This window comes from Centroberyx gerrardi, chromosome 17, assembly GCF_048128805.1.
Source record: "Centroberyx gerrardi isolate f3 chromosome 17, fCenGer3.hap1.cur.20231027, whole genome shotgun sequence".
Taxonomy (NCBI): domain Eukaryota; kingdom Metazoa; phylum Chordata; class Actinopteri; order Beryciformes; family Berycidae; genus Centroberyx; species Centroberyx gerrardi.
Window position 1 is genome coordinate 24,582,034 of NC_136013.1, and position 22,467 is coordinate 24,604,500.

Consider the following 22,467-nt stretch of genomic DNA (forward strand, 5'->3'; position numbering starts at 1 on the left):
TCTGGAATACAGCATTAATCTATGTGAAACAGGTTCCTCTATTGTTAAAATAATGAGAAATTAATATCAGGGAAGACAATTGTTTTCCAAAATGGATATATAGCATTTTGGAATCAAATGCCTTCATTTAGTAATGAAATGGTGGAGAACTGAAGGAAGTACTTTCAGTTATTGAATTACAATCTCCGTTTACAGTATGAGTGGTTGCGGGCCACTCCTGGTGTACAGTAGACGAAATCCAGTGCAGCTTTGGCTGAATCCCAAGTGGTGATTGCAGAGGTTTTGTCAGACCTCAGTTGAACAGAGCGGACTCTTAACACTTATCTACCTGGACAATTCAGCATACCTCTTCTTTTGGGTAAGGACTGTATGATAGACATGTAGACAGTTCACGTGGTGTTGTTTCTAACTTTTTACAGTGGTTATATCATTGTATTTGTAGATTTTGGTGAGCCATTTTTTACATGTCCTTTTTTGAGTACCTGCAACATGACTGTTATATGCAGATTCAGCATTTTTAATTTCCTTTTTATCTTTGAAAGTTCAAATTACCTGTATTTTTTTTTTTTTTGTTGTTGTAAATATTGTGCAACATGTCGTGTTTTGTTTATTTGATATGCAAAAGTTTTGAAAGAAAACAACAGCATTTTGTCTAGGCAATTTCTGTTCAGAAATAAAACAAAAAGCATGAGACAATTCTCTGGTGAGTGGGGGTTTTGATTAAATGTCTGTTGACAAAATATTTGCTGTTTTGTTAAGAAGCATTTAATTTGAATATAATATAAATTAATATAATTTCATGAAATTACTTTGTATATAAATTACTACAAATACACAGTTACTATACAAGTCTTTGACTTAGAAAAAGTGTTATATTTTTAAAGTTACAAAAGTCCATGTTACAGAAGCATACAAATCCTCTGAGGATTTCACTCCATAATCCATGGTCTTGGTTCTGCACAATCTTCCACATTCAGCCTACACATGGAAAACTGTCCACAAAATGATACAATCCTTTTTCTCCACCAGTACCCACATAAAATCACAATAGTCCCTTTGTTTTTTTTAAACATCATGGGCGTTTTAAGGTGCTTGGAATCCAAAACATATTGGTGTTTGGCACTGAGTCTGTCTCATGATGGCTGAATGTTTGGCTGCCCCATGTGACTTGGCCAGCAGATCAATGTTGGTGGTTGGATCACTGATACAGGTTCTCCTCTGTTTCAGACCCGGAATCAGAGCTCCTGGCCACGATGTTAGCCTCTTCTCTTCACTTTTTCATGATAGAAGATATATCCAGGAACATACTCTGAGAAAGACAGAAAAAAGCTTCAACTTAGATTATTGCTGCTCTTGGACAATAATACATGTAACTCAAGGAATAAAAATAAAAAACAAAATGGCAATCACATAGCTTTTCTGTAACAGGAGCATTATGGATTTTATGCATGTTATCATGGGTTTATCCATAATGTGCTTGTTGATGAGGTAACATTATAATAATAATTTTTTTGAACCATTAGTCAATATCTACTAAAATCTATAATTACATATTAAATATAGAACCTTTAAAATTATCTATTTTATTATTAATTATTGTGTAATTTTCTGTTTTCATTTTCTGTTCATTGTTAAAAAATTGTCAATGTTTACACATCATTTATATTATTATATTATTTATATATATATATATAATATAAAAATAAATACACAAAATCAAAGTGTTTTAACTTTGATAATACCATTTTCACTTAGTTTCCATTGACATGCATTTACTAATGTAATGCCTTATGATTGAAGATAATTTAGAGATTCTAATATCTATCTGATGTCATTGCTTTTTACTAGCAATATCAATTTGTAAATTCAATTTTATGATGTTTCCAGCTGTTTTTGCAAGCGCTGTCTGTTTTATGAAGGAATTATGGCAAATTGCTTCTTAGGAATAGCTTCTTATTCATTGTTTCCCTCATGTGGTTTTCAAATTGCTATTTATTTGCTTGGCCTCATGTCATAATTACGGGGTGTTAATCTGAAACAACTTCATCAGCAATTTGATTTCTTCTAATTATTTCCACTGAGAACATTGAATGGACAGGCCACTGTTAAAGCTGCCAACTCATCCCTGTTGGGCTTCGTCCAGATTGGCTTTCTCCCTCCCTCTCTCTCTCTTGTTCCCTCTCACCCTTCCCTACCTTGAGTCATCTCTTCTGCTTTCTTTTTCCCTTTCTGGTTTTTATTTTCACACTTCTCTCTGCAGCATGTTTATGAAGTCCTGTTTGAATTGATGCTAAACAGATTTTTTCTTCAATTCTCTACATCGCGGCATGGTTTGGCCTCTACTAAAACATTGTGCTGTGTGTTGGCCACCGCTAAAACATCGAGCTATGTTATTACCACATCTATGTCATTTGTTATTTGGCTCAGTAGACTTGCCACAACTACATAACTCTACCAGTGGCTGGGCTTCAAAACTTAATTAGCTCTTTGTTCTTTATAGTAATGTCCTCTTTGACAATACAATAACATACTTGTTGCTTGAGGTTGAATATATATATATATATATAATCTAAAAACTAAATGTAAGACTATGTTGCTCACATAACAATGGGCAGATGAAGCCCAGATAGGAGGCTGCTTTCAGATTGTCAAGAATATGCCTTTCCTTATAACTTTCCCATGACCTCAAACATTAAATGTTTATGATTGAGGTTCACGAAAAGTTTGAAATGGAAATCTGATAAATGAAAGCAGCCATCTTTGCTCTTTACTTGCCATTGACATTCTTCGGCCTCCAGGAGGTGGCATCATCGGCATGTCTCCCTGCAGTGAACCCAGCTCATCGGACTCCTCTGAGGTATGTATGGATGGGCTTGTGGAGCCGCTGATGGTGGACATGCTCTCGGACGGCAGCCTGACCATGAAGCTGGTCTTCCTGGGGTTGGAGAGCAGGACATCACTCCCCAACGAGTCCCTTCGCTCATCCTCTTCCAGGTCCCTGACAATACTGGACCTCAAGGTTCTACTGGACACCAGAGTTTCCATATGGCTGGGTTGAGGGTGTTCTACCTGATGGACGTCCTCATGATGAGCCTTGTTCGTTGGACCTCCCTCCACATTGGGCAGGGCAGCAGCCCAGGCTGGATGGTGGTGGTCCGCCATGGCTGTGTGGATCACTGGATCGTCATGGGTTTGGGGGACTTGGATGGCACAGTTCTGGCCAGTCCTGGATGGCTGTGGGGGCATCTGAGGCTGGGGGTAGGTGCAGTTGGTCTGATTGTGATGAGCCAGGCTGTTGTGCCTTGGTACCTCCTGGTTTGCTTTGAGCCCAACGTTGTAAAGAGGAGGCTTCATGTCTGCCTCTGGAATCACCTTGAAGATGGTTTGAGTTAAAGGCCCATTGTGAGGTGACACATTGCTCATTACACAAAGGTGCTGTACGGATGGCTTCCTCTTTGGCTTATAAATCAAACTGTCATCATCTGTATACTTTTCCCCATATAGCGTCTGTTTGATTTTCTTGACGCCCAGGTGGGATATTTCCAGAATGTTGAGGAAAAGTGACACACCAGCAATGACAATCATGAAGACCATGAAGATGGTCTTCTCTGTGGGCCTGGAGATGTAACAGTCTACACTGTTGGGGCAAGGCAGCCTCTCACATTTATAGAGTGGCTCCAGTCGGATGCCATAGAGGATATACTGGCCCAGGATGAAGCACACCTCCACCACTGAGCGCGTAAGGATATGGATGATGTAGGTTCTCAGTAGAGAGCCTCTCAGGGGAGCCTTCTTCACCCTCTTCTGCTCGTCCAGCCTCCTCAGCTCCCTCTCCATGCGCTTGTGTTCGTTCATCGCCACCTCGGCCTCACCCAGCTCCTCCCTCAGCTGGGCCCGTCTCCTGTGGCGGTCCTTCTCCAGGGCTCGGATGCGGTAGAGGGCATGGCCCATGTAGACCAGCGAGGGTGCAGACACAAAGATGACCTGCAGGACCCAGAAGCGGATGAGGGAGATTGGGAAGGCACGGTCATAACACACTGCCTTGCAGCCCGGCTGGTCAGTGTTGCAGACGAACTCAGCCTGTTCGTCCTCCCATACGTCCTCGGCGGCCGCTCCCAGGACCAGCATGCGGAAGATGAAGAGTATGGTAAGCCATATCTTGCCCACGATGGTGGAGTGAATGTGGACCTCTTCTAGGATGCTGCCCAGCAGGTTCCAGTCACCCATGGTCAGCTGCTCACCGCTTCACTGCCACATGTCCTCAGGCTATGATATAGACATACGCAGCACATATGGATAAGCTCTTAGCTCCTAGCTCTTCTGCTTTTATTTCATTCATACAAACAACACATATAATCTGCTTAGAGTTGTAAAATGGTATTCACCTGACAATATCATAAAATATCACAAAAGGTTGCATTTACATATGTAAGTGCCTGTTAACCATGCAAATATAAATTACAAAACATACTCTAGGTTTCCCCTAGTGGGTGAGTACCAACTTCAACCAGACTACAGAATAAGGCCCTACTGTCTTTTCAGACCAAAGTATAAAAACTAGTGGCATACAATAATGGAAGTCCAATATTTACCATTACTGTTCACATCATCTGAGAGAGCTATTTTACATTAGCTACTATTGAGTTATTCCAGGTGTAATTTGTTGCAGCGTCACACTTTAGAGAGTATGATGTAACAGCAAATAACTCCATCCAATGAATTAGCCATTTCAACAGCTCACAGAACAAAAACACAACACTTACATATCAATGGTATGGGTTCTCTCTTTGCCTCTTGATGCAGTTAACCATGTTTACATTGACAAAAGCATCCCAGAAAATCACCGGCTTTGTATGATTACCCCATGGAGAAATTTGGAGGTTGCAGTCCCCTTGCGCCAGTCCCAAAAGCCAATCCCCATCCCTCTCCCTCCCTCTCTTTCTCTCTGTCTCTCTCTGTCTATCTATGTGTGTGATGTGGTTGTCTATGTGGTGGGAGTGCTCTCCCGTGTTGTTGCATGCAGGGTTCACAGGATGTGAGCATTGATCGTCTCCCGACGGGACAATGCCCCATGGCACCTCTTGCCAGGCAATTGGTCAGTCCCTCCCACCCCTTCTCCCCACACCAGCAGTGCCAACACAAACCAGTGGCCTCTAACCCCATCAATATCCGCCAGAGAGAAGAGATATTTGTTTACGGTTCATCTTTTTCATAGTGCCTGCCTTTGGTGCCCTTAACGTATAGATGTAACCTAGCTAATTGGTAGGCCTTCAATATTGAAAATTGAAGTCAAACTTATGTAAGTGTACCTATTCCCCCTATCTATGTGGAATCACTATAGCAGGCCCACTGACTCAATAAATCATGTCCCACCTCATAATTTACTGCACACTGTTTTTTGTTGTTGTTGTTGGGGTGCTGATGGGGAGCAGGGGTGTATGTGTATATGTGTGTGTGTGTGTCCATGCGCATGCATGTGTGACTGTCTAGCACCCTTGCTGTTGCTGTTTTGTTAATTTGTTCCTACCACACAAGGGGGCAACATGATGTTTAAATTCAGTCCGACACACTATGTATTGCACATTGTAACATTATGCAACAGCACTATGCAACAGAATATTTGCAGTAATGTATGGAGATCATCTCTTTGTGATGTAGATTTTTGCATTGCATGCAATTTTTGCCTATATGCATTGGTTCTGTTCTCTAAAGTGTGAAGTACTGAATAGGCAAGGCAGGTGAAGCTAGATTTACTATATATTTAGATCATCATTGCACAATTTATACTGCATTGCCATAAGTCAAAAATCTATTTTACAACAGAACATGCAAGGCCTAACAAACTTATATTCCAGTGTTGTGCCTCTCACTTGAACTTGCATACCCATGAGTTGAGAATCTACCATATTGAGTTCTGACACTATCTGCTCAACGTAGCCCCACAAAGCACCCTGCCATAGCAGCGGGGAGTAAAGCAATAGTACATAATACTGGCTTGATTTGAGAGCATGGGTGCTTGGCTGCATAAAATGACCAGCCGTGCCTGGAGGGCCTTTAATTAGGTTTCCATCGCGCGCTGACAGAGTCAATGGCCCATTGATTTGATTTTCCCTTCAGAAGCTGCTGCTGCTGCGGTCGCCGAGGCCGAATGCCAGATGTCACAGCAGGATCATCGGGTTATGCAACGGCTGCTTCATCAAGTGCTCAGCCGCCGGCCTGACTGACAACTGTGCACAGTGGGCGGGGCTTTGTCCAATCTGTCTGTCTGTTGACAGTGTGCCTCAACTCACCCACGTTTGTCTTTCTATACTTGTGAGGACCTTCCACTCATTTCCCAACCCCTAACCCTAACCCTAGCCTTAACTCTCACCACTACATGCCTAACCCTTATATTAACCTAAACCTAATCCTAGGCCAAAATGTCCTCACTTTGAAGGTCTAAAACTCAAAGGCTCTCAAAGGGAAAGAAGTACAGAGCCTTTGCCCAGACCAGTGTTGATGGAGAGGCATATTGAAGTAATTTGAGCCATCACTTACTACTGGTGTTATGGCCCCTAGTGGTAACACAGTACCAGTACTGAGACTTAGATGGTTCCCCCTGTATTCTCTACAATGTCATGGCTGTTTGAATTTGTGTGTGTGTGTGCCATTTGCAGTATTACATCATATTCATTACAGTGTTATGGATAATGCACAGAGAAAACAATCCTGCCCACACCTGTTTGTATCATCACAAATCCCCCATCAACCACATCTGGCACCATCATGGAGGTCCACTGAAGAATTGTCTGTGTGCAAATAATGTTGAAATATATATAAAATCCTGGTTGGAAAAAGAGATTAAAAAAGATTGTTGTGGTGCATGTGTAGGTCAATTCAGTAATTTAGTGGAGTTGTTTCCAAATTTAGGTTGTAACACTGAAAATTTCTTCTTTTTAGTGCTAGCTCCTTTAGCCCTAGCTGTACTACAAATCACTACGAATTGTAGCTTGAGAAGAGTTAACTGAGAGCCGAGTTAACCTGAACAGTTTTTGTCTTCATTAGTGTTACGCCCCCTCCCTCCTTTTCTCCTTTCTCTCCTGTTTTCTGTTCTTCCCTGGCTCTGTTGCTCCTGTGTTGGTGACTGATTGCAACTGTGTCCACCCTTTAAAAGGACTCCTGAAGCAGAGTGCGGCAGACTCTCCAACCTGGCAGTAGTTCTTTTGTTGTACTGTTATTGCTGAGTTTCTGTGTCTAGTACCCTTTTTCTTTTGGGGAAGGTAGCACTAGTTCGGTTTTCACTGTTTCTTTGTGGTCAGCATAGTTTTTTCCCTTGATCTTTTTTGGTAGCAGCCCAGGGTACGGCTCATCATGTGGTTGGCCCAGATGCTTCTCCATTTTTTTTTGTTCTGTTTGGTCGGGCCTTCTCCCTTTTTGTAGCTTGGATTTTTTTTTTTTTTAAATAAATGCTGCTTTTTTTTGTTATCTTAAACTTGGGTGGGCATTTTGAATACGTTGATGTTCTCACACATACGAGCCAATGAGTGGTGAGGCTGGAACAGTTAGCAAGCCAACTATCTAGCGCAAGCTAGTTTGGCTAAGCATTAGGTAGGAGCTGGCCACCTGACATTAACTACAAATCAGATGTAGTCCTATTAACAAGACTCACTAGTTAGCTGACCACATATGGGTAGCTAACTAACACGCTGATATTATCTAAATACATAATTAAGCCTGTTAGTGAAGAAATTCAGTTCTTAATCACAAACGGCACAGAAATTAACAGTGTTAACTCCATACTGGCTGAGTTGTAAGTTTTATAATCGGTAGCCATTGTTGCTCAAGAGCTGAGAACCTCCAATATGGCCGCCAGTGGGTGCATTGCGTTATCCATTATTTGACTAATCCTTCAAACTGCCACTATCATAAGCCCTAAAGCAAGACTGCTGCAGTACTTTTGCACTAGACGGAGATGTGAATGTGATGATCCATTCTTCTGGAAAGGAGTAAAAAGACTATAGACTAGAGAATAGAAAATTTGTGTGCTCAGTGTCTCTGCCTATGCGAAACTGAAACCACATTTTTACTTTGCTCAGTGGTCATACATAGTGGTTATACTGTTTTTCAACGGCACTCACCAAGCACTTATTAGGAACACCATACTAATACTGGGTAGGTATCAGCTTTCAGCTCAATGTCAACCGACTACCAAAGTGCCATCCGCCTCAAGGTTCGACGTGTTGTGCATTCTGAGATGCTTTTCTGCTCACCACAGTTGTAAAGAGGTTATCTGAGTTACTATAGCCTTTCTGTCAGCTCCAACTAGTCTGGCCATTCTCCTCTGACCTCTCTCATCAACAAGGCGTTTGCGTCCGCAGAACTGCCACTCACTGGATGTTTTTTGTTTTTCACACCATTCTGTGTAAACTCTAGAGACTGTTGTGTGTGAAAATCCCAGGAGATCAGCAGTTTCAGAAATACTCAAACCACCAGCCCGTCTGGCACCAACAACCATGCTACGGTCAAAGCCATTCTGATGTTTGATGTAAACATTAACTGAAGTTGCTGACCTGTATCTGCATGATCTTATGCATTGCACTGCTGCCACATGATTGGCTGATTGGGTAATTGCATGAATAAGCAGGTGTAGGTGTTCCTAATAAAGTGCTCGGTGAGTGTATGTTTTGTTAATTTCAGATTTATTCATGCACCATCTAGGTGACCAGCCCACATGGGCTTAGAAGACACTACAGTACATCACATACATATGTTCAACATGGCATCCCATACAATCAACAAACAAAAAAGTTTGTCTTCTTTTCCATGCTCTCTCTAGAAATGTATCCAAATAAAGACCTCTTCTTTGAAAAGCCATTTTAACATACCTTCACAAGACCAGAATAAATCTGAATTTTTCTTCTGCGTTTTTTTCAAACAAAGAATTCCTCAGGTCACTATACCTTGTACAATGAAAAACAAATGAAATTTATCCTCAATAACACCCAAAGTACATGAACACCTTTTGAATCTTCCCACCTTCCTTCTAAATTACAAATTATATATATTCCTCTGTATAAAATTCAGACTTAATTTTAATTTATAAATTCTAAGCTTTTGCTTCTTAAATATCCTGCTCCCACATGGAGTAGTTTTTCCCTGAAAGAGCTTATATTGCACTGCATGTTATTTCTAGCAATGGGTTGTAGTTCTAAATCAGAAAAATTACACTAACTTCTTTAGACAATGGATAACCATGTGCTCTATCCAAGAATCTTTATTTGTGAGCCTTCTGGCAACTGAACTAGGCGATTCCATAATCTTACCACTATTTGCATTCAGTTAAGTTCCTGAGGCTTAGTATCTTGGTGTTATTTTTTACCTTCATCTTTGCAAAGATGTGTTACATTTAGGCCTTGTCCACACTAATCCGGGTAAATTTGAAAATGCATGTTTATTTCTCCGTTTCCATCCACACTAAGACAGTGTTTTCAACCACCGGAAACTGAGCTTTCTGAAAACGCTCTCCAAAGTGGATAAATTTGAAAACAGCGGTTTTGTGTTGTAGTGTGGATGGGGTAAACTGAGCTTTTCCAAAACGTTGACGTGGGATTGTCATGTGATCTCACTCAGACAGTTACCTTCCGTTTGGGGCACAGCTCTATATATTCTCCTTGGCTTTGGTGGTCTTGTAGTCGTTAGTTACTTTCAAAAGCAGCTCAACTTTGTCATCTGTCCAGACAAGGAAGTCTGGCTTGCTTTTGTCAGTCTTTTGGACATCTTTTTGGCACTTAAGGCACTCTGCTACTGCAGCCCTGACAACACTTCCATACTTCCATAAACAGTGTTAACGACATAAAGGTCATGGGTCAGAGGCTTGCACATGCCCAATACGGTAGATTTCACCGTTTTCCTATCTTTTTTGCATATCAGTGTGGACAGGAACCTTTTAGCAAACTGCCTGGAAATGCTAGTGTGGACGGAAACGCAAACGACACGAAAACGCCGTTTTTAAATTTACCCGGATTAGTGTGAACAAGGTCTTAGCGAGTTTTACAACTCTTTATTATTGTCGTTGTTATCAGCAACTACAGTAACATCAGAAGAATGTCAGGGGCAGCTTTGTTTTCACGCACGCGCAATAAAAAGGGAGGGAGGGGGAGTTGTGTGTTTCTGTGTGTGCTGTTGTGCCAGCAGCGGCCACATGGAGACTTTGGTCACGTGGGGGTGTGTGTTTCTGTGTCTGTGTGTTGCAGGTGTGTGGGAAGTTTAGGTGTGTATGTGTCAGTGAAAGTGTGACATATAATTTATAATTTATAATTTGCCACCGACCCCGTGTCATCGGATGTGTTGTTATAATACTTGTGCCTTGGTGCCTGTCAGACAGCGTATCTGTCAGTCGGAAGGTGGGGGGTGTGTCAGTCGGGAGTGTGTGAGAGAAAGGATGGGATTGTATTTTACTTATCCTTTTCCGCCTATTGACAGCTGTCCTGTCATCATAAAGACCATTTGGGGATGTGTCTCAACAAAGTGAGGTATGTGTCTCGACATGTCCCAACAGGTTCCAAATAAAAAATCTGTGCAGTATTCCGCGGGCCACTATTACAACAGTAACAATAACATAATGTTTTTGAAATAGGTGTCCATTAGAAATTGTGGGGTTAAGAAGACATAGCTCATTCTATCTCCTACACAAGCAATGATGGAACAACCGGGGCTAAAATCTCAATATCATAGAGTTTCTTCCCCCCAAGAGGATGGTGTTGTTGAGGGCGGCTATGTGTCTGGCTATCCTAACACGTCTTACTCCGGTTCTGACAGTAGGATCCGGTACCCAGGTGTTTGCAATCAAGTGTGACTTCCAGGGAACTAAAGGATGGTAGACATATCGACGCCGTTTCTCCTTCCTATCAAGGCCGTAGCCATGGAGTCAACATTGGGGGGGACCAAATCTGCCGCGGGGTCTGGGGTCCCCCCCCCCCCACCCCAGAAAAAAATCGAAATTTGAAAACTCATTTCCTGCCATTCTAAAATATTTAACACATGGGATGAACTTTTTATTTATTCTTTATTTTTTACAATAATGTCTAATAGTGCATTGTATTACATTGCTCTGTTTTTTCTTTTTTACCTTTTCTTGTTTCATTGAATGTAATGGCAGAGATTAGGGATTAATAAAGTACAACCATAACCATAATCATATAAACAGAAATCTATGCATTGTTATATGAAGACAAGTCCAGATATTGTGGCCAAGGTTTAGCAAATTGTTGTTTTTATTTACATATTTACAAGTAAACTTGGGTGGGCAGCAGGGGCGTTTGCTCTGCTCTGCTCTCATTTTCTCCTCTCGTCCTATTTTCTCCTCTCCAGCCCTCTCTCCTCCTCTCCTCTGGTCCTATATTCTCCTCTCCTCTCCAGTCATCTCTCCCTCTCTCTCCCTGCCCTGTCGGCATCCTCATGCTCTCTCTCTCCCTCTCTCTCTTTACTCTGAACGCACCAGAGTGAACATGAAAGAAATATTATCAGTAAACAAGTGGTGTTTCTTGCCATGATGTTCAGGGATGGATTACTAACCATTTCTGATCTGAATGGCAATGAATGTATATTATATCAAGGCAATATTATGGCAATATTATATCAAGAAACATTGACTCATCTCTTGTACTACTGTATACTTCTATCATTTGACTGGTACTCATTTTCTCACTGCTCTCAACTTACTTTTCTTCTTTTCTGAGGCTGCCCAAAAAACTGACGAATGTCACTGCCACCCTTCCTCTTGCTCATGATGACACTTACTGTGAATGAAAGCTGACTGTAATAAAACTGCTTGCACTTTAATCAAACAAACACTAAAAATTCTATTTATCATAAGCAAGTACAGCTATACAGTATACTATACGAATATGCAATAAATGAAAGCTACTACTGTCTACATAAATTACACATGCAGTGCAACATAAATGATTGACACTTTACTCAGACTTCACGTGGGCTTTCTGACAAATATAACGTAATAAAGACCTTAACGTTAGTTGAATACGCCCGTGAGCACCATTGTTGGTCGCTGGGTGAATGTGTGGCTAATTAACTTTGCAGAAGTGTGGAGATAGGTCTGGCTATGCGAGACTACTTTCCAGGTAACTTAGCTATGATAGCTAACGTTAGTGATGGTTGATTGATTAGCACTCGCAAATCGGCCCGTTTTCACCAAAAACATTTGTTTCCAATCTCAGAACCAATCGTATATCGGTCTGACGACGATTAGACTGATACAAAATATTCTTTATTTCCACAATTACAGTTCCAGCGCAAAATGACATTGATTATACCTACCCACAGCGGTCGAGCACCGGCTTCTGCCGGGGTACGGCAACTCCACTTGGACAAACCACACGCAGAACTGCAGTAATACTAGAACCGGTAGTAATAATAATTGCAATTTGTTAAGTTTAGTTATGATTATGATTACATTTGCTAATGATGGTTGCCTGTCGTAGCCTGTCGTAAAAATGTATTTATGTTTTTTATATCAATATATTGGGGGGGACATTTTGAGGGGATGTGTCCCCCCCAATATATATTATAATTACGGTCTTGGGTAGATCAGTCCTCAGCTTGTGTTCTGTGTCCAATTCACCTAGCATTATGTTCATTCTTCTTCCTATTTTGAAAAAATCCAGTGTAGACCTCTGGTCAATTTTGGTCTTATGGATTTCTAGTACCTTTTTTGCGAACGTTTAATATTTGTTTATTTTTGTTATTAAGGCCTAGATTCAGTTGCATTCGTCCAGTCAACCTAAGCCGGACTGGAGAATGTGCCTAGGTCCCGTTGCATCCTACCAGTCAACCTAAACTGGACTGGCGGATGATAAGAGGGTGTGGTGTAATGTGCTGTTGTATGCGCGGGTCTAGCCCCCATAGAAGACTGGGCTACGTTTTGAAGGTCCTGATGCCCTGGACCACCACTCCCTGCGTGCGTTGTTCCTAAGCCCCGTTTCCACCAACATGGAACGGGTTCTGTTCCGGTTCGCGCACCTAATTTTGAACCGTTCGGCACATTTCGACCAAAAACAAATTGGTTCGGAACCCGAAAAGTTGGTTCCCAGCTGGAACCAAAATATAGCAGGTTTTCAAGTGCGAACCGTGACAACATCAGCAGGCGTGTCACATTCTACAGGTTGGAAAGAGAGGATGGAGAAGGCAACAATGGAGAAGTCAAGTGAGAAATCTTTGGAGAAAAAGAGCGTGCAGTGGTCTGCCGACGAAACCCAATGCTTGGTGACAATTTGGTCATCTCCTGAGTTTCAGGAAAAGGTAGAAAGTAGCACGAGAAAGAGTAAGCTGTACGCCGAACTAGTCGAGTTGGCCAAGGCTGGGTTCTATCGAACGCAAGAACAAATAATAAACAAACTAAAAAAAATGAAGAAGGATTACCGAGACTCCAAAAAAGAGTTGTCAAAAAGTGGAGCTGGACGGGGTAATATGTTACCATATTATGATCTCCTCGACGGCATGATGGGACCAGCAAACCAGATGACTGGGGCGCTGAATTCAGCCACAGCAATGCTGGAGTCCAGCAACCCTGCATCCCCGTCCACATTGGAATTTGATGACGGTAGGTTGACTGCATTATGTTGTCTTTTTATACCACTCATTGTAGATTGTGTATAGATAATTGTAGTGTATGTTGATCAAATACGTAACTTGGAATAATTCCATTAGCCTACATGTCGTTAAGTTATTACGTTTCCATGACTATCTATATTTCGGTAGGGGATATACATGTCTGCAAGGCCGTGTTTACATCTTAAATATCTTACAATATTTGTTCTGTCTTTTAAATACGCGTGCAAAGTTTATTTTGGGAAACTGTAGGCTATAATCGTGCCTGGCGACTTTACTGTCAACTTTAAGCATGCCCAAATTTCCAAGCTGTTTACATATTGTACATTTGCCTCATGTGTGACGTGTAAGTAGCCTTAATATTTTTGTGATTTAATATTGCCTTTAGAATTGTCCAACATCAGTGAAGACACCTCCACCAGTAGACTTGCTTCTGATACTGAGCCCTCTGCCAGTAGACCTGGTACCAGTGTTGCTTCTGAGGAGGGAGAAATCCCCGAAGAACAGGAGCAACCAAGGACAAGGGAGTAAGTATGTTGGGCAGGGCCTCCTTCTATTTTTCCAAGGTCAGTTTATAACCATTAGATATACCTGACCTGCTATTGAATATTCAGAAAGTATATTGTTCCCATATGTAGTCATTAACACAAAATTATTTCTGTATTGATTAATAAAAGTTTTCTTTTAAACCAATGCTGTTATTTTACTCAGGAAAAAGGAAGAGACAAGACGTCCAGGATGTCCTTGAGTATATGGAGAGAGCGGATGACAGGGCTGAGGAGAGAGAGGAGAGGATGCTGCAACACATGCAGCAGTCCACCACTTCTCTGCTGGGGCTGGTTGAGAGGATGGTCACTGCCATAGAGGGAGCCAGAAATCCAAATCAGTAATTACTTTTATTTGCACTGTTACTTTTGTTTAAAAAAAGTTGTCTGACATTTGGAGTCAGTTTGTTTCTTTTTAGTCAAGTTTGTTATCTTGACGTTTCTTTGTTTACATTTTTATATACTTTATACTTGCTTTTCAATGACTTATGTTAAGATAAAGTGATAAAGAATATTTTTTTTACCACAGACATTTGCACAGTCTGTTTTTATTTCCGTTTGTTACATGTAAAAAAGACATTGCAAAAAGTTCTATTTTCTTTTAATAAATAACTTGCTACATAACTGCTACATAATAACTGCTACAACATTGTGTACAGTGAAGTGCCAAAAATGCCACTGCTCTCTCAACTGTGCTACATAAAAAACAGTGCACAATAACTAAATATATACAGAATGCAGTGGATGCATATGCAGTAAAAAAAAAAAAAAAAGATAGGTACAGTACAATACAAACACAGAAATTAAAAAAAAAAAAAAATACAGAATGTACAGTACAATTCTGCTCAGTCCATCAGTCAGAGTTGAAATACTCTACCAATGCAACTCGCACATCAGCTCCTTCCTGCTGTTGACGTTCCTGTAACACGCGAACAGGAGGCTCCATGTTCACAGGCATCACTGGAACGTCTTCAAAGTACTGATCCCCATGCTCTTTACAAATATTGTGCAACACACAACAGGCCAGAACCATCTTCTTTGTAAGGTCCAATTGGCAGTCATTTCTCTTTAGGAGACACCTCCATATGGACCTTTGGCGAAGGTTCAGTCTGGAAGACTATCTTTTGCATGCTTAGGCTGTAGTTTTACATGCTCACTCATTATTTCCTTGCTGTCATTTCCCGGGGCCGTCAATTGAGATATCAGCTGTTCACATCAGCTGGTCACATCTATCCAATAGCACAGCGACACACCTCCATTGTTAGCCTATCGTCTTGCTGCTGTCTTTTTATGTTTCTCTCTCTCCGCTTTAGTCTGTTCATGCTGCTGTTATGCGCACCCCTCCACCTCCCCGTCACCGCCCAGTCTTTGCAGATTCATCAGCTTCATCACTCATCAGACTCACCAGCCTATCAGTCTCAGCAGAGTCATCAGCCACCACCACCAGTGTCTGGATTCCACGGGGGGATTTATCTTGCTGCTGCTCAGGGCTGGTGCCCCTCAATTACAAAATCTCCCTGTAGAGTCTAAGCGCCAAAGACTTTCTTGATAAATCTTAATTTTCACTATATCATCTGTTATAATAAACAATTATCTTTACTTCATTCACTTCTCTCCTGATTGAACTACCTTTTAGTCTCCCGAAGGTCGTCTCCACAATTGCCCTCGCACTGTTTAATCTGGCATTGTACCTCTGTCTGCCTGTATCAGAAAAAGGCTTCATCAGCCAAGTTTGTAATGGGTATGCAGGGTCTCCAATGAAGTAGTGTCCTACGTCATGGCCAGAGATATGACAGTGTGTTGGCTAAAAAACTGTCCATCGCTCACCACTTCCAACAAATGTGACTGTTTCAGCACTCATGCATCATGCACACTCCCGGGATAGCCGACAGACACATCCCAGAACAGACCCTTTCCATCAACAACATCACCTTGACAAGAAATCCTCTTGTAATAACCGGTCTTTACTGAAGGTCTGGTTGGCTCCTACCTGGTCCCTAGTGTATTATATATTATATATAATATGTCTGGGATCCCCCTGTTGAAAGTTAAAATGTAGTTTTCTAAGTGAATGTAGGTTTATGAATTTAAGAGTTGATTTAAGGTTGAGTTTATAGGAAAATTAAGTGGTTGGGTTGAGAATTAGTTTGAGGTTGTGTTTTGATTTATTTAAGGTTGAGTTTATAGGAAAAGTAAGCAGTTGGGTTGAGAATTAGTTTGAGGTTGTGTTTTGATTTATATTTGAGGTTGAGTTTAAAAGAAAATTAAGCGGTTGGGTTGAGAATTAGTTTGAGGTTGTGTTTTGATTTATATTTGAGATTGAGTTTATAGGAAAAATAAGCGGTTGGGTTGAGAATTAGTTTGAGGTTGTGTTTAGATTTATATTTAAGGTTGAGTTTATAGGAAAAGTAAGCGGTTGGGTTGAGAAGTAGTTTGAGGTTGTTTTTAGATTCATATTTAAGGTTGAGTTTATAGGAAAAAAGTGTTTGGGTTGAGAATTAGTTTGAGGTTGTGTTTAGATTTCTATACAAAAAAAGGGGGGTTAATAGGTTGGGGTTTAGGTGCATTTATAGATTTATATACAAAATATGAAAAAAGCAATAGGTTAGGGTTAGGAATTGGTTTAATGTTGGTGTTCTGTTTTAAGCAAATTTAGGTATATAATTTTAAGAATTGATTTAAGGTTTTTAGTTAGGGTTTAGAGTTTTGTCACGAACCGGGTCTAGTAAGTGACAAAAAGGGAGTCCACACATGAATCCAAATTCAAAAAGTAATTTATTTGAACTTAATTAAACTCAAGTGAACCAAAAATGAACCAAAAGGCATCAGTGGGAATAAATGTAAACGAAAGTTACGCATGTAACTACGGTTCAATGAATTCTGGATGACCGCCAGAGGCGGTGCTTAACACTGGATATCGTCCTTCTCGCGCACGCGCAGGTCGAGTTGTTTATACCAACGGAGTCACCCGTGACCCAGGATGATGTAGGGTGCTACCAGCCCCACCATATAAATGGCTCCGTCATCCTGAGTTTTGTCCCTACAGAATCTTCTCGTCAGGATTCTGAGTGACAAGGAACTCTGGCGGTCATCCAGAATTCATAGAACCGTAGTTACATGCGTAACTTTCGTTCTATATCATTCTTCCTGACCGCCAGAGGCGGTGCTTAACACTGGATGACTATTACCAACAAGGTCACAAGGAATCCCTCACCCACCTCCCTGAGAGCAGGCTGCGGGCTGAGGTAGAACAGCAGTCGCAATCGCTTGGGGAGCAGCGACATTGACCCTGTAGAATCTGGCAAAGGTGCACGGCGAAGCCCAGGTGGCCGCCGCGCATATGTCACCTAGAGGCACACCCCCTAGTGCTGCCCAGGATGTGGAGACACTCCTGGTGGAATGGCCCCTAACATTAAAGGGTACAGGCAGGCTCTTTGATCTGTATGCCTGAGCGATGGCTTCCACAATCCAACTGGAAAGCCTCTGTTTAGACAAGGCGTGACCCTTCCTGTGCCCACCGTAGCAGACGAACAGCCCATCAGACTGGCGAAAGCTAGCTGTCACCTCCAGATACTGCTTAAGGACCCTTACTGGGCAGAGCAGCACTGCTCTCTCACTTGCTTCACCTTGCATGAGCCCAGGATCATATGCCACTAGCTCAGTGCCCCGATTGGCATAGGAAGTAGACAGTGTCTTTGACAAAAAGGAGGGGTTAGGCCACAGGACCACCCCCGAACCATCAGAGTTCCAGCACATGCATGCCTGACTCACAGACAGGGCATGAAGCTCACTCACCCGTTTTGCTGAAACTATGGCCAGCAGAAATGCTGTCTTAGCAGACAGCCATTTCAACTCCAACTGCCCCCCGGGCTCAAAAGGGGGTTGGCAAAGGCCTTCAAGTACCAACGCCAAATCCCATGAGGGAACTCTTATCAACTGTGGGGGCTTCTGTCGCAGAGCCCCCTTTAAAAAACGACCAACAAGACTGTGGGCTCCAACAGTCTGGTTCCCCACCCCTACATGCCGAGCTGAGATCGCAGCTACGTACACCTTCAGGGTCAAGACCGACCGATTGCCCTCCAACAGGGACTGCAAGAACCTTAAGCATGGGAAACCAGGGTCTCCCGGGCCAATACGGGGCCACCAACAACAGCCTGTGGTTGCCCTCTTGGACTCTGTGTAGCATCTCCAATATCAGGGGAACTGGTGGAAAAGCATAAAGGAGGCGGTTCGGCCAGGGATGGTGTAACCTAGGTTAATATAACCTTAAACAAATAAAAGGTTAAACAAATAATATATGTAATTAAAGCAAATTAACTAACATCAGTTATTAAGTTAATCAACGTTAAGTCATAATAGTAGATAAAACTGTTGATTTTGCTATTTTACTTTGTGTACTGTTCCTTTAACAAGTGCAGCGGTAATAGCCAATCAGTGTAGGCTGACTATAGCACCGCTTGCTGGAGAGAGAGAACGATAGATCGTAAGAGACGAGCAACAGAGAAGTCGCAAACAAGTGAGAAGGAAAATAAGAGAAAAGAAGCAAGTTTGAGGAACGTAAACCTTTATTTATTTTTGGAGGATTTTGTGTTCACCTTCTGTCTACCTTGCTGGATTCTGGTTTTTGTTTGAGTTTTGAACAAGGATTTGGCCAGGTTTAGTTGTGAGGATCGCTTGGTGTTTGCACACCTGAAGCTGGGAAAGAAGATGGCGAGCCACCCATAGGAGGAATAACGTTGGATAGGCATCTGCTTCTGCAAGACCAACCTACACTCCAAGGATAAGGACACTGATTCATGCACCTGGATCGTGGTAGGACTAAACCTTGAGTATTTTGCTGCAACACGCAGTGGAACTCATTTGGACATGTAAAAGACTTAACAAAAGGACATTTAAAGGCAGTTGTGACATTTGAGTTTATTGATCATATACTGTATATTGATCTGTGGAATTTTGAGTTTTGATTCTGTATTCTATTTTATTTTCCATTTATTTTGTGCCGAATTGATAATGCAAATGGGTTGTGTTACTGTAAGTTCTAAAATTGTGTACTGGTTAAGTAAACTAACGAGAAGGTAGAACTAAACTCTTAAATAGGCCTAACTAAGATAAAACAAGAACTTAGAACTGAGTCAGCTCGAAGAGAAACAAGAAACTAAATAACAATTTAAAGGAACCTAAGTTGAAAATTATCTCTTAAACTCAAATAGGTTTAAATCAAACCAAAGTGAGATAGAATAGGGAGAAATATTTATTTATTTTCAGACTTTGGTTTTATTTTGGATGGTTACAAGGGATTTAAATGCACAATCTCTCTGTGTGTGTGGAACGTGTGATTTGGTACCAATTTATGTGTATGTCTACTACTATTTGTTCTATATAAATAAGCCGGCAGTTCAAACTTATCTCTTGGTCTGTGGTCTGTTATCCCTGAGTTCTAGTCATAAACTGCTCCTCCGAACCTAGACTCTGGTCCTAGCTATCTGTAAATATCTACAGTGCTACAATGGCCCAACGCGTCCTGTCCTAATGGGCTTGTAGTCTCTGCCAAGGAGAACCAGAGGGGGCAATGTGTCGAGGCCTCCGATGCATAGAGGTCGACCTCCGCCCTGCCGTATTTGCCCCAGAGCATGTCCACAACCTCTGGATGGAGCCTCCATTCCCCTGCAGGAGGTTTGTGGCGAGAGAGGAAATCTGCCACTGTGTTCTGTAAGCCTGGTAGATAGATGGCCCTGAGACTCGCCAGTCGAGGGAAGGCCCATAACAGGAGCCGCCGTGCCACCCGCAGTGACTGGACAGACCTGGTGCCCCTCTGGTGGTTTATATGGAAGACTGCCGAAGTGTTGTCGGATTGAATGAGGAAATGCTCGCCCTTTAGAGATTGCAGGAAGTGTTTGCGCGCCAGAAACACGGCCCGGAGTTCCAGCACATTTATGTGCTCCTGCCTCTGCCGTTTGCTCACACCGCCTCCCAGCCAGAAGTGGAGGTGTCTGTCACCACCACCTCCTGGCGGGAGGGGATCACACCCAAGGGGACGCCCTGCTCCTCCATTGCCGAAGGGCAAGGATGCACCGCCCAGATACCCGGACCCTCTTGTGCCTGTCCCGTCTGGGGTCCAAATGCAGGCCATTTGACCATACCTGGAGAGGACGCAAATGTAGGAGGCCCAGCGGAACTACAGCTGAGGCAGCTGTCAGCATGCCTGTCAGCCTGAGGAAGAAGCTGTACGTCAGTTTCCTGCCCTTCTGAAAACAAAGGAGTAGACTGAGTATGTCCTCCACCCGCCGTAGCGACGGGGAGGCCCTCATCCTTTGGGAGTCCAGCAACAATCCAAGGAAGACCACATTTTGGCTGGGTGTGAGGGAGCTCTTGGTCAGGTTGACAGTAAGGCCCAGCTGGGACACATGAGAAAGGAGGGTTGCTGTGTCCTGTACTGCACGCTCCGGAGTTGGGGCACAGATTAGCCAGTCGTCCAAGTACGGGAGGATATGAAGGCCCTTGGCCTGCATCGGGGACAGAGCTGCCCGCATGCACCTCGTGAACACCCAAGGGGATAAAGAGAGGCCAAATGGGAGCACCTTGAACTGATACGCCTGGCCCTTGAAAGCAAAACGCAGGAACTGCCTGTGATGCAGCGCCATTGGCACATGAAAGTACGCGTCCTTCAAATCGATGGACGTGAACCAGTCTCCCTGCGTAACCGCCTGGAGAACATCTGCAGTGCGCAGCATATGGAAGGGCAAAACCTTCAGAAACTGGTTTAGCCCCCTTAGATCCAGTATCGGCCACAAACCACCGTCTTTTTTTGGAATTAGAAAGTACATTGAGTAGAACCCACCCTGCTGCGTTCAATGATCTATGGGCTCTATGGCATCCTTCTCCAGGAGGGCAGATATTTCTTGACTGAGCGCCAGAGATTTTGTGGGATCGTTGACCACAGTCATCCTGACCCCGCCGAAAATTTGGGGCCGGTGTCGGGATTGGAGATTGTACCCTTGGGAAAGTGTGGCCACCACCCAAGGGTCTGATGTGTGCTCGTCCCAGTAGCTGAGGTGCTGCTGGGAGAAGCTACCGACGCCCGGCCCCGTGGTCTCATGCATTATTCCCTTGGCCTTTAGGGGCTCTGGGGGAACGCTGATTGAACATGCGGCCCCTCTGGGCCCTAGGTGCCGGCGGCTGGGGAAAACGCTGGTGCTGGTCTGGTCGCTCAGAGGACCGTGGGCCCCCATAGGAGCCACCAGGGCGAGGTGGTGGACGGAAGTGACGGCTATCCTGTCCTAGGGGGGGCCGTTGTCTAGTAAAGGATGTAGGCTCCCTTCTCAGACTGGCAAACTGATGTCTGGTGTGATTCACCTGAATGCTGCGCTCCAGTGCCTGCTGAGCCGCAGGACCAAACATCTCACCTGGGACCACAGGGAGAGAGCGGAGGACCCTCCTACATGGCTCTGACAGCGGAGACTGTGCTAGCCATACCTGCCGGCGGGCCAGTGTTAATGTTGACATGAGCCTGCCAAGCTCCCTTGTCATAAATGCACATGTCTGCAGTGAAGTGTCACTAATGCTCTGGGTAGAGGAGTCTGCTCCTGAGGCCTGCAAGGACTGGGAAAGGGCCAATGTGAGGTGGGACATTGAGTTCCCCATGTGGCCGGCAATGTCATAGCTCCTCGTGAGCAGATCGTCATGAATACAAATGTCTGCAGTGAAGTGTCACTAATGCTCTGGGTAGAGGAGTCTGCCCCTGAGGCCTGCAAGGACTGGGAAAGGGCCAATGTGAGATGGGACATTGAGTTCCCCATGTGGCCGGCAATGTCATAGCTCCTCGTGAGCAGATCGTCTGTGATGCGACACTGCGGCCTGGGGCAGCAGGCTGCAGGTCTCAAGGCCTCAAGGGAAGCAACCGCAAGCTGCCTGTGTCCTGCATGGCGGCAAGGGTCCTGCTGTCACTGGTATGGTGAGAGAGGGATCTGGGGTCCGGCCAACACCTCCGAAGCTCCTCAATGTAAGGCTCTGAGGGTGGTACTCCGAAGGCAGAAGGCTGTGGAGCTCCCCTAAAGAAGGCACTTGAGGAAGTAGCCACCACTGGGGCCTCGTCAAGCCCCAAGCGCGCTAGAGCCATACATATTACCGGCTTAACTGCAGCTGGGCCGGCCTCCGAGCCCTCCCTGGAACCATGCTCAGTCCCCTGGAAATTGGCCTCAGATGTTTTTTGCACATGGTCCCTGACAAATAAACTTAATAAACTAAACTAAACATGTGTGGGTGGCAGCCTCTGCCTCTTCCTGCTCTGTTCCCATCCCACACAACTGACTGCAGGAGG

The 22,467-nt window shown here is 43.5% G+C and overlaps 1 protein-coding gene across 1 annotated transcript; it reads right to left on the minus strand.

Moving 5' to 3' along the window:
* Positions 1-1,256: 1,256 nt before the first annotated feature.
* LOC139933255 (gap junction alpha-10 protein-like) lies at positions 1,257-4,227 on the minus strand. Its single transcript, XM_078289508.1, has 2 exons — positions 2,772-4,227; positions 1,257-1,309 (listed from the first exon to the last, which is right to left on the minus strand). The coding sequence occupies exons 1-2, from the start codon at positions 4,225-4,227 to the stop codon at positions 1,257-1,259; spliced, it is 1,509 nt and encodes a 502-aa protein (XP_078145634.1).
* Between the last annotated feature and the right edge of the window lie 18,240 nt (positions 4,228-22,467).

Coding starts and splice junctions, on each gene's coding strand:
- LOC139933255 (XM_078289508.1), bottom strand. CDS start 4,227: ATGGGTGACTGGAACCTGCTGGGCAGCATCCTAGAAGAGGTCCACATT. Junction 1,310..2,771: donor CCGAAGAATGTCAATGGCAA/GTAAAGAGCAAA, acceptor TGTCTTTCTCAG/AGTATGTTCCTGGATATATC.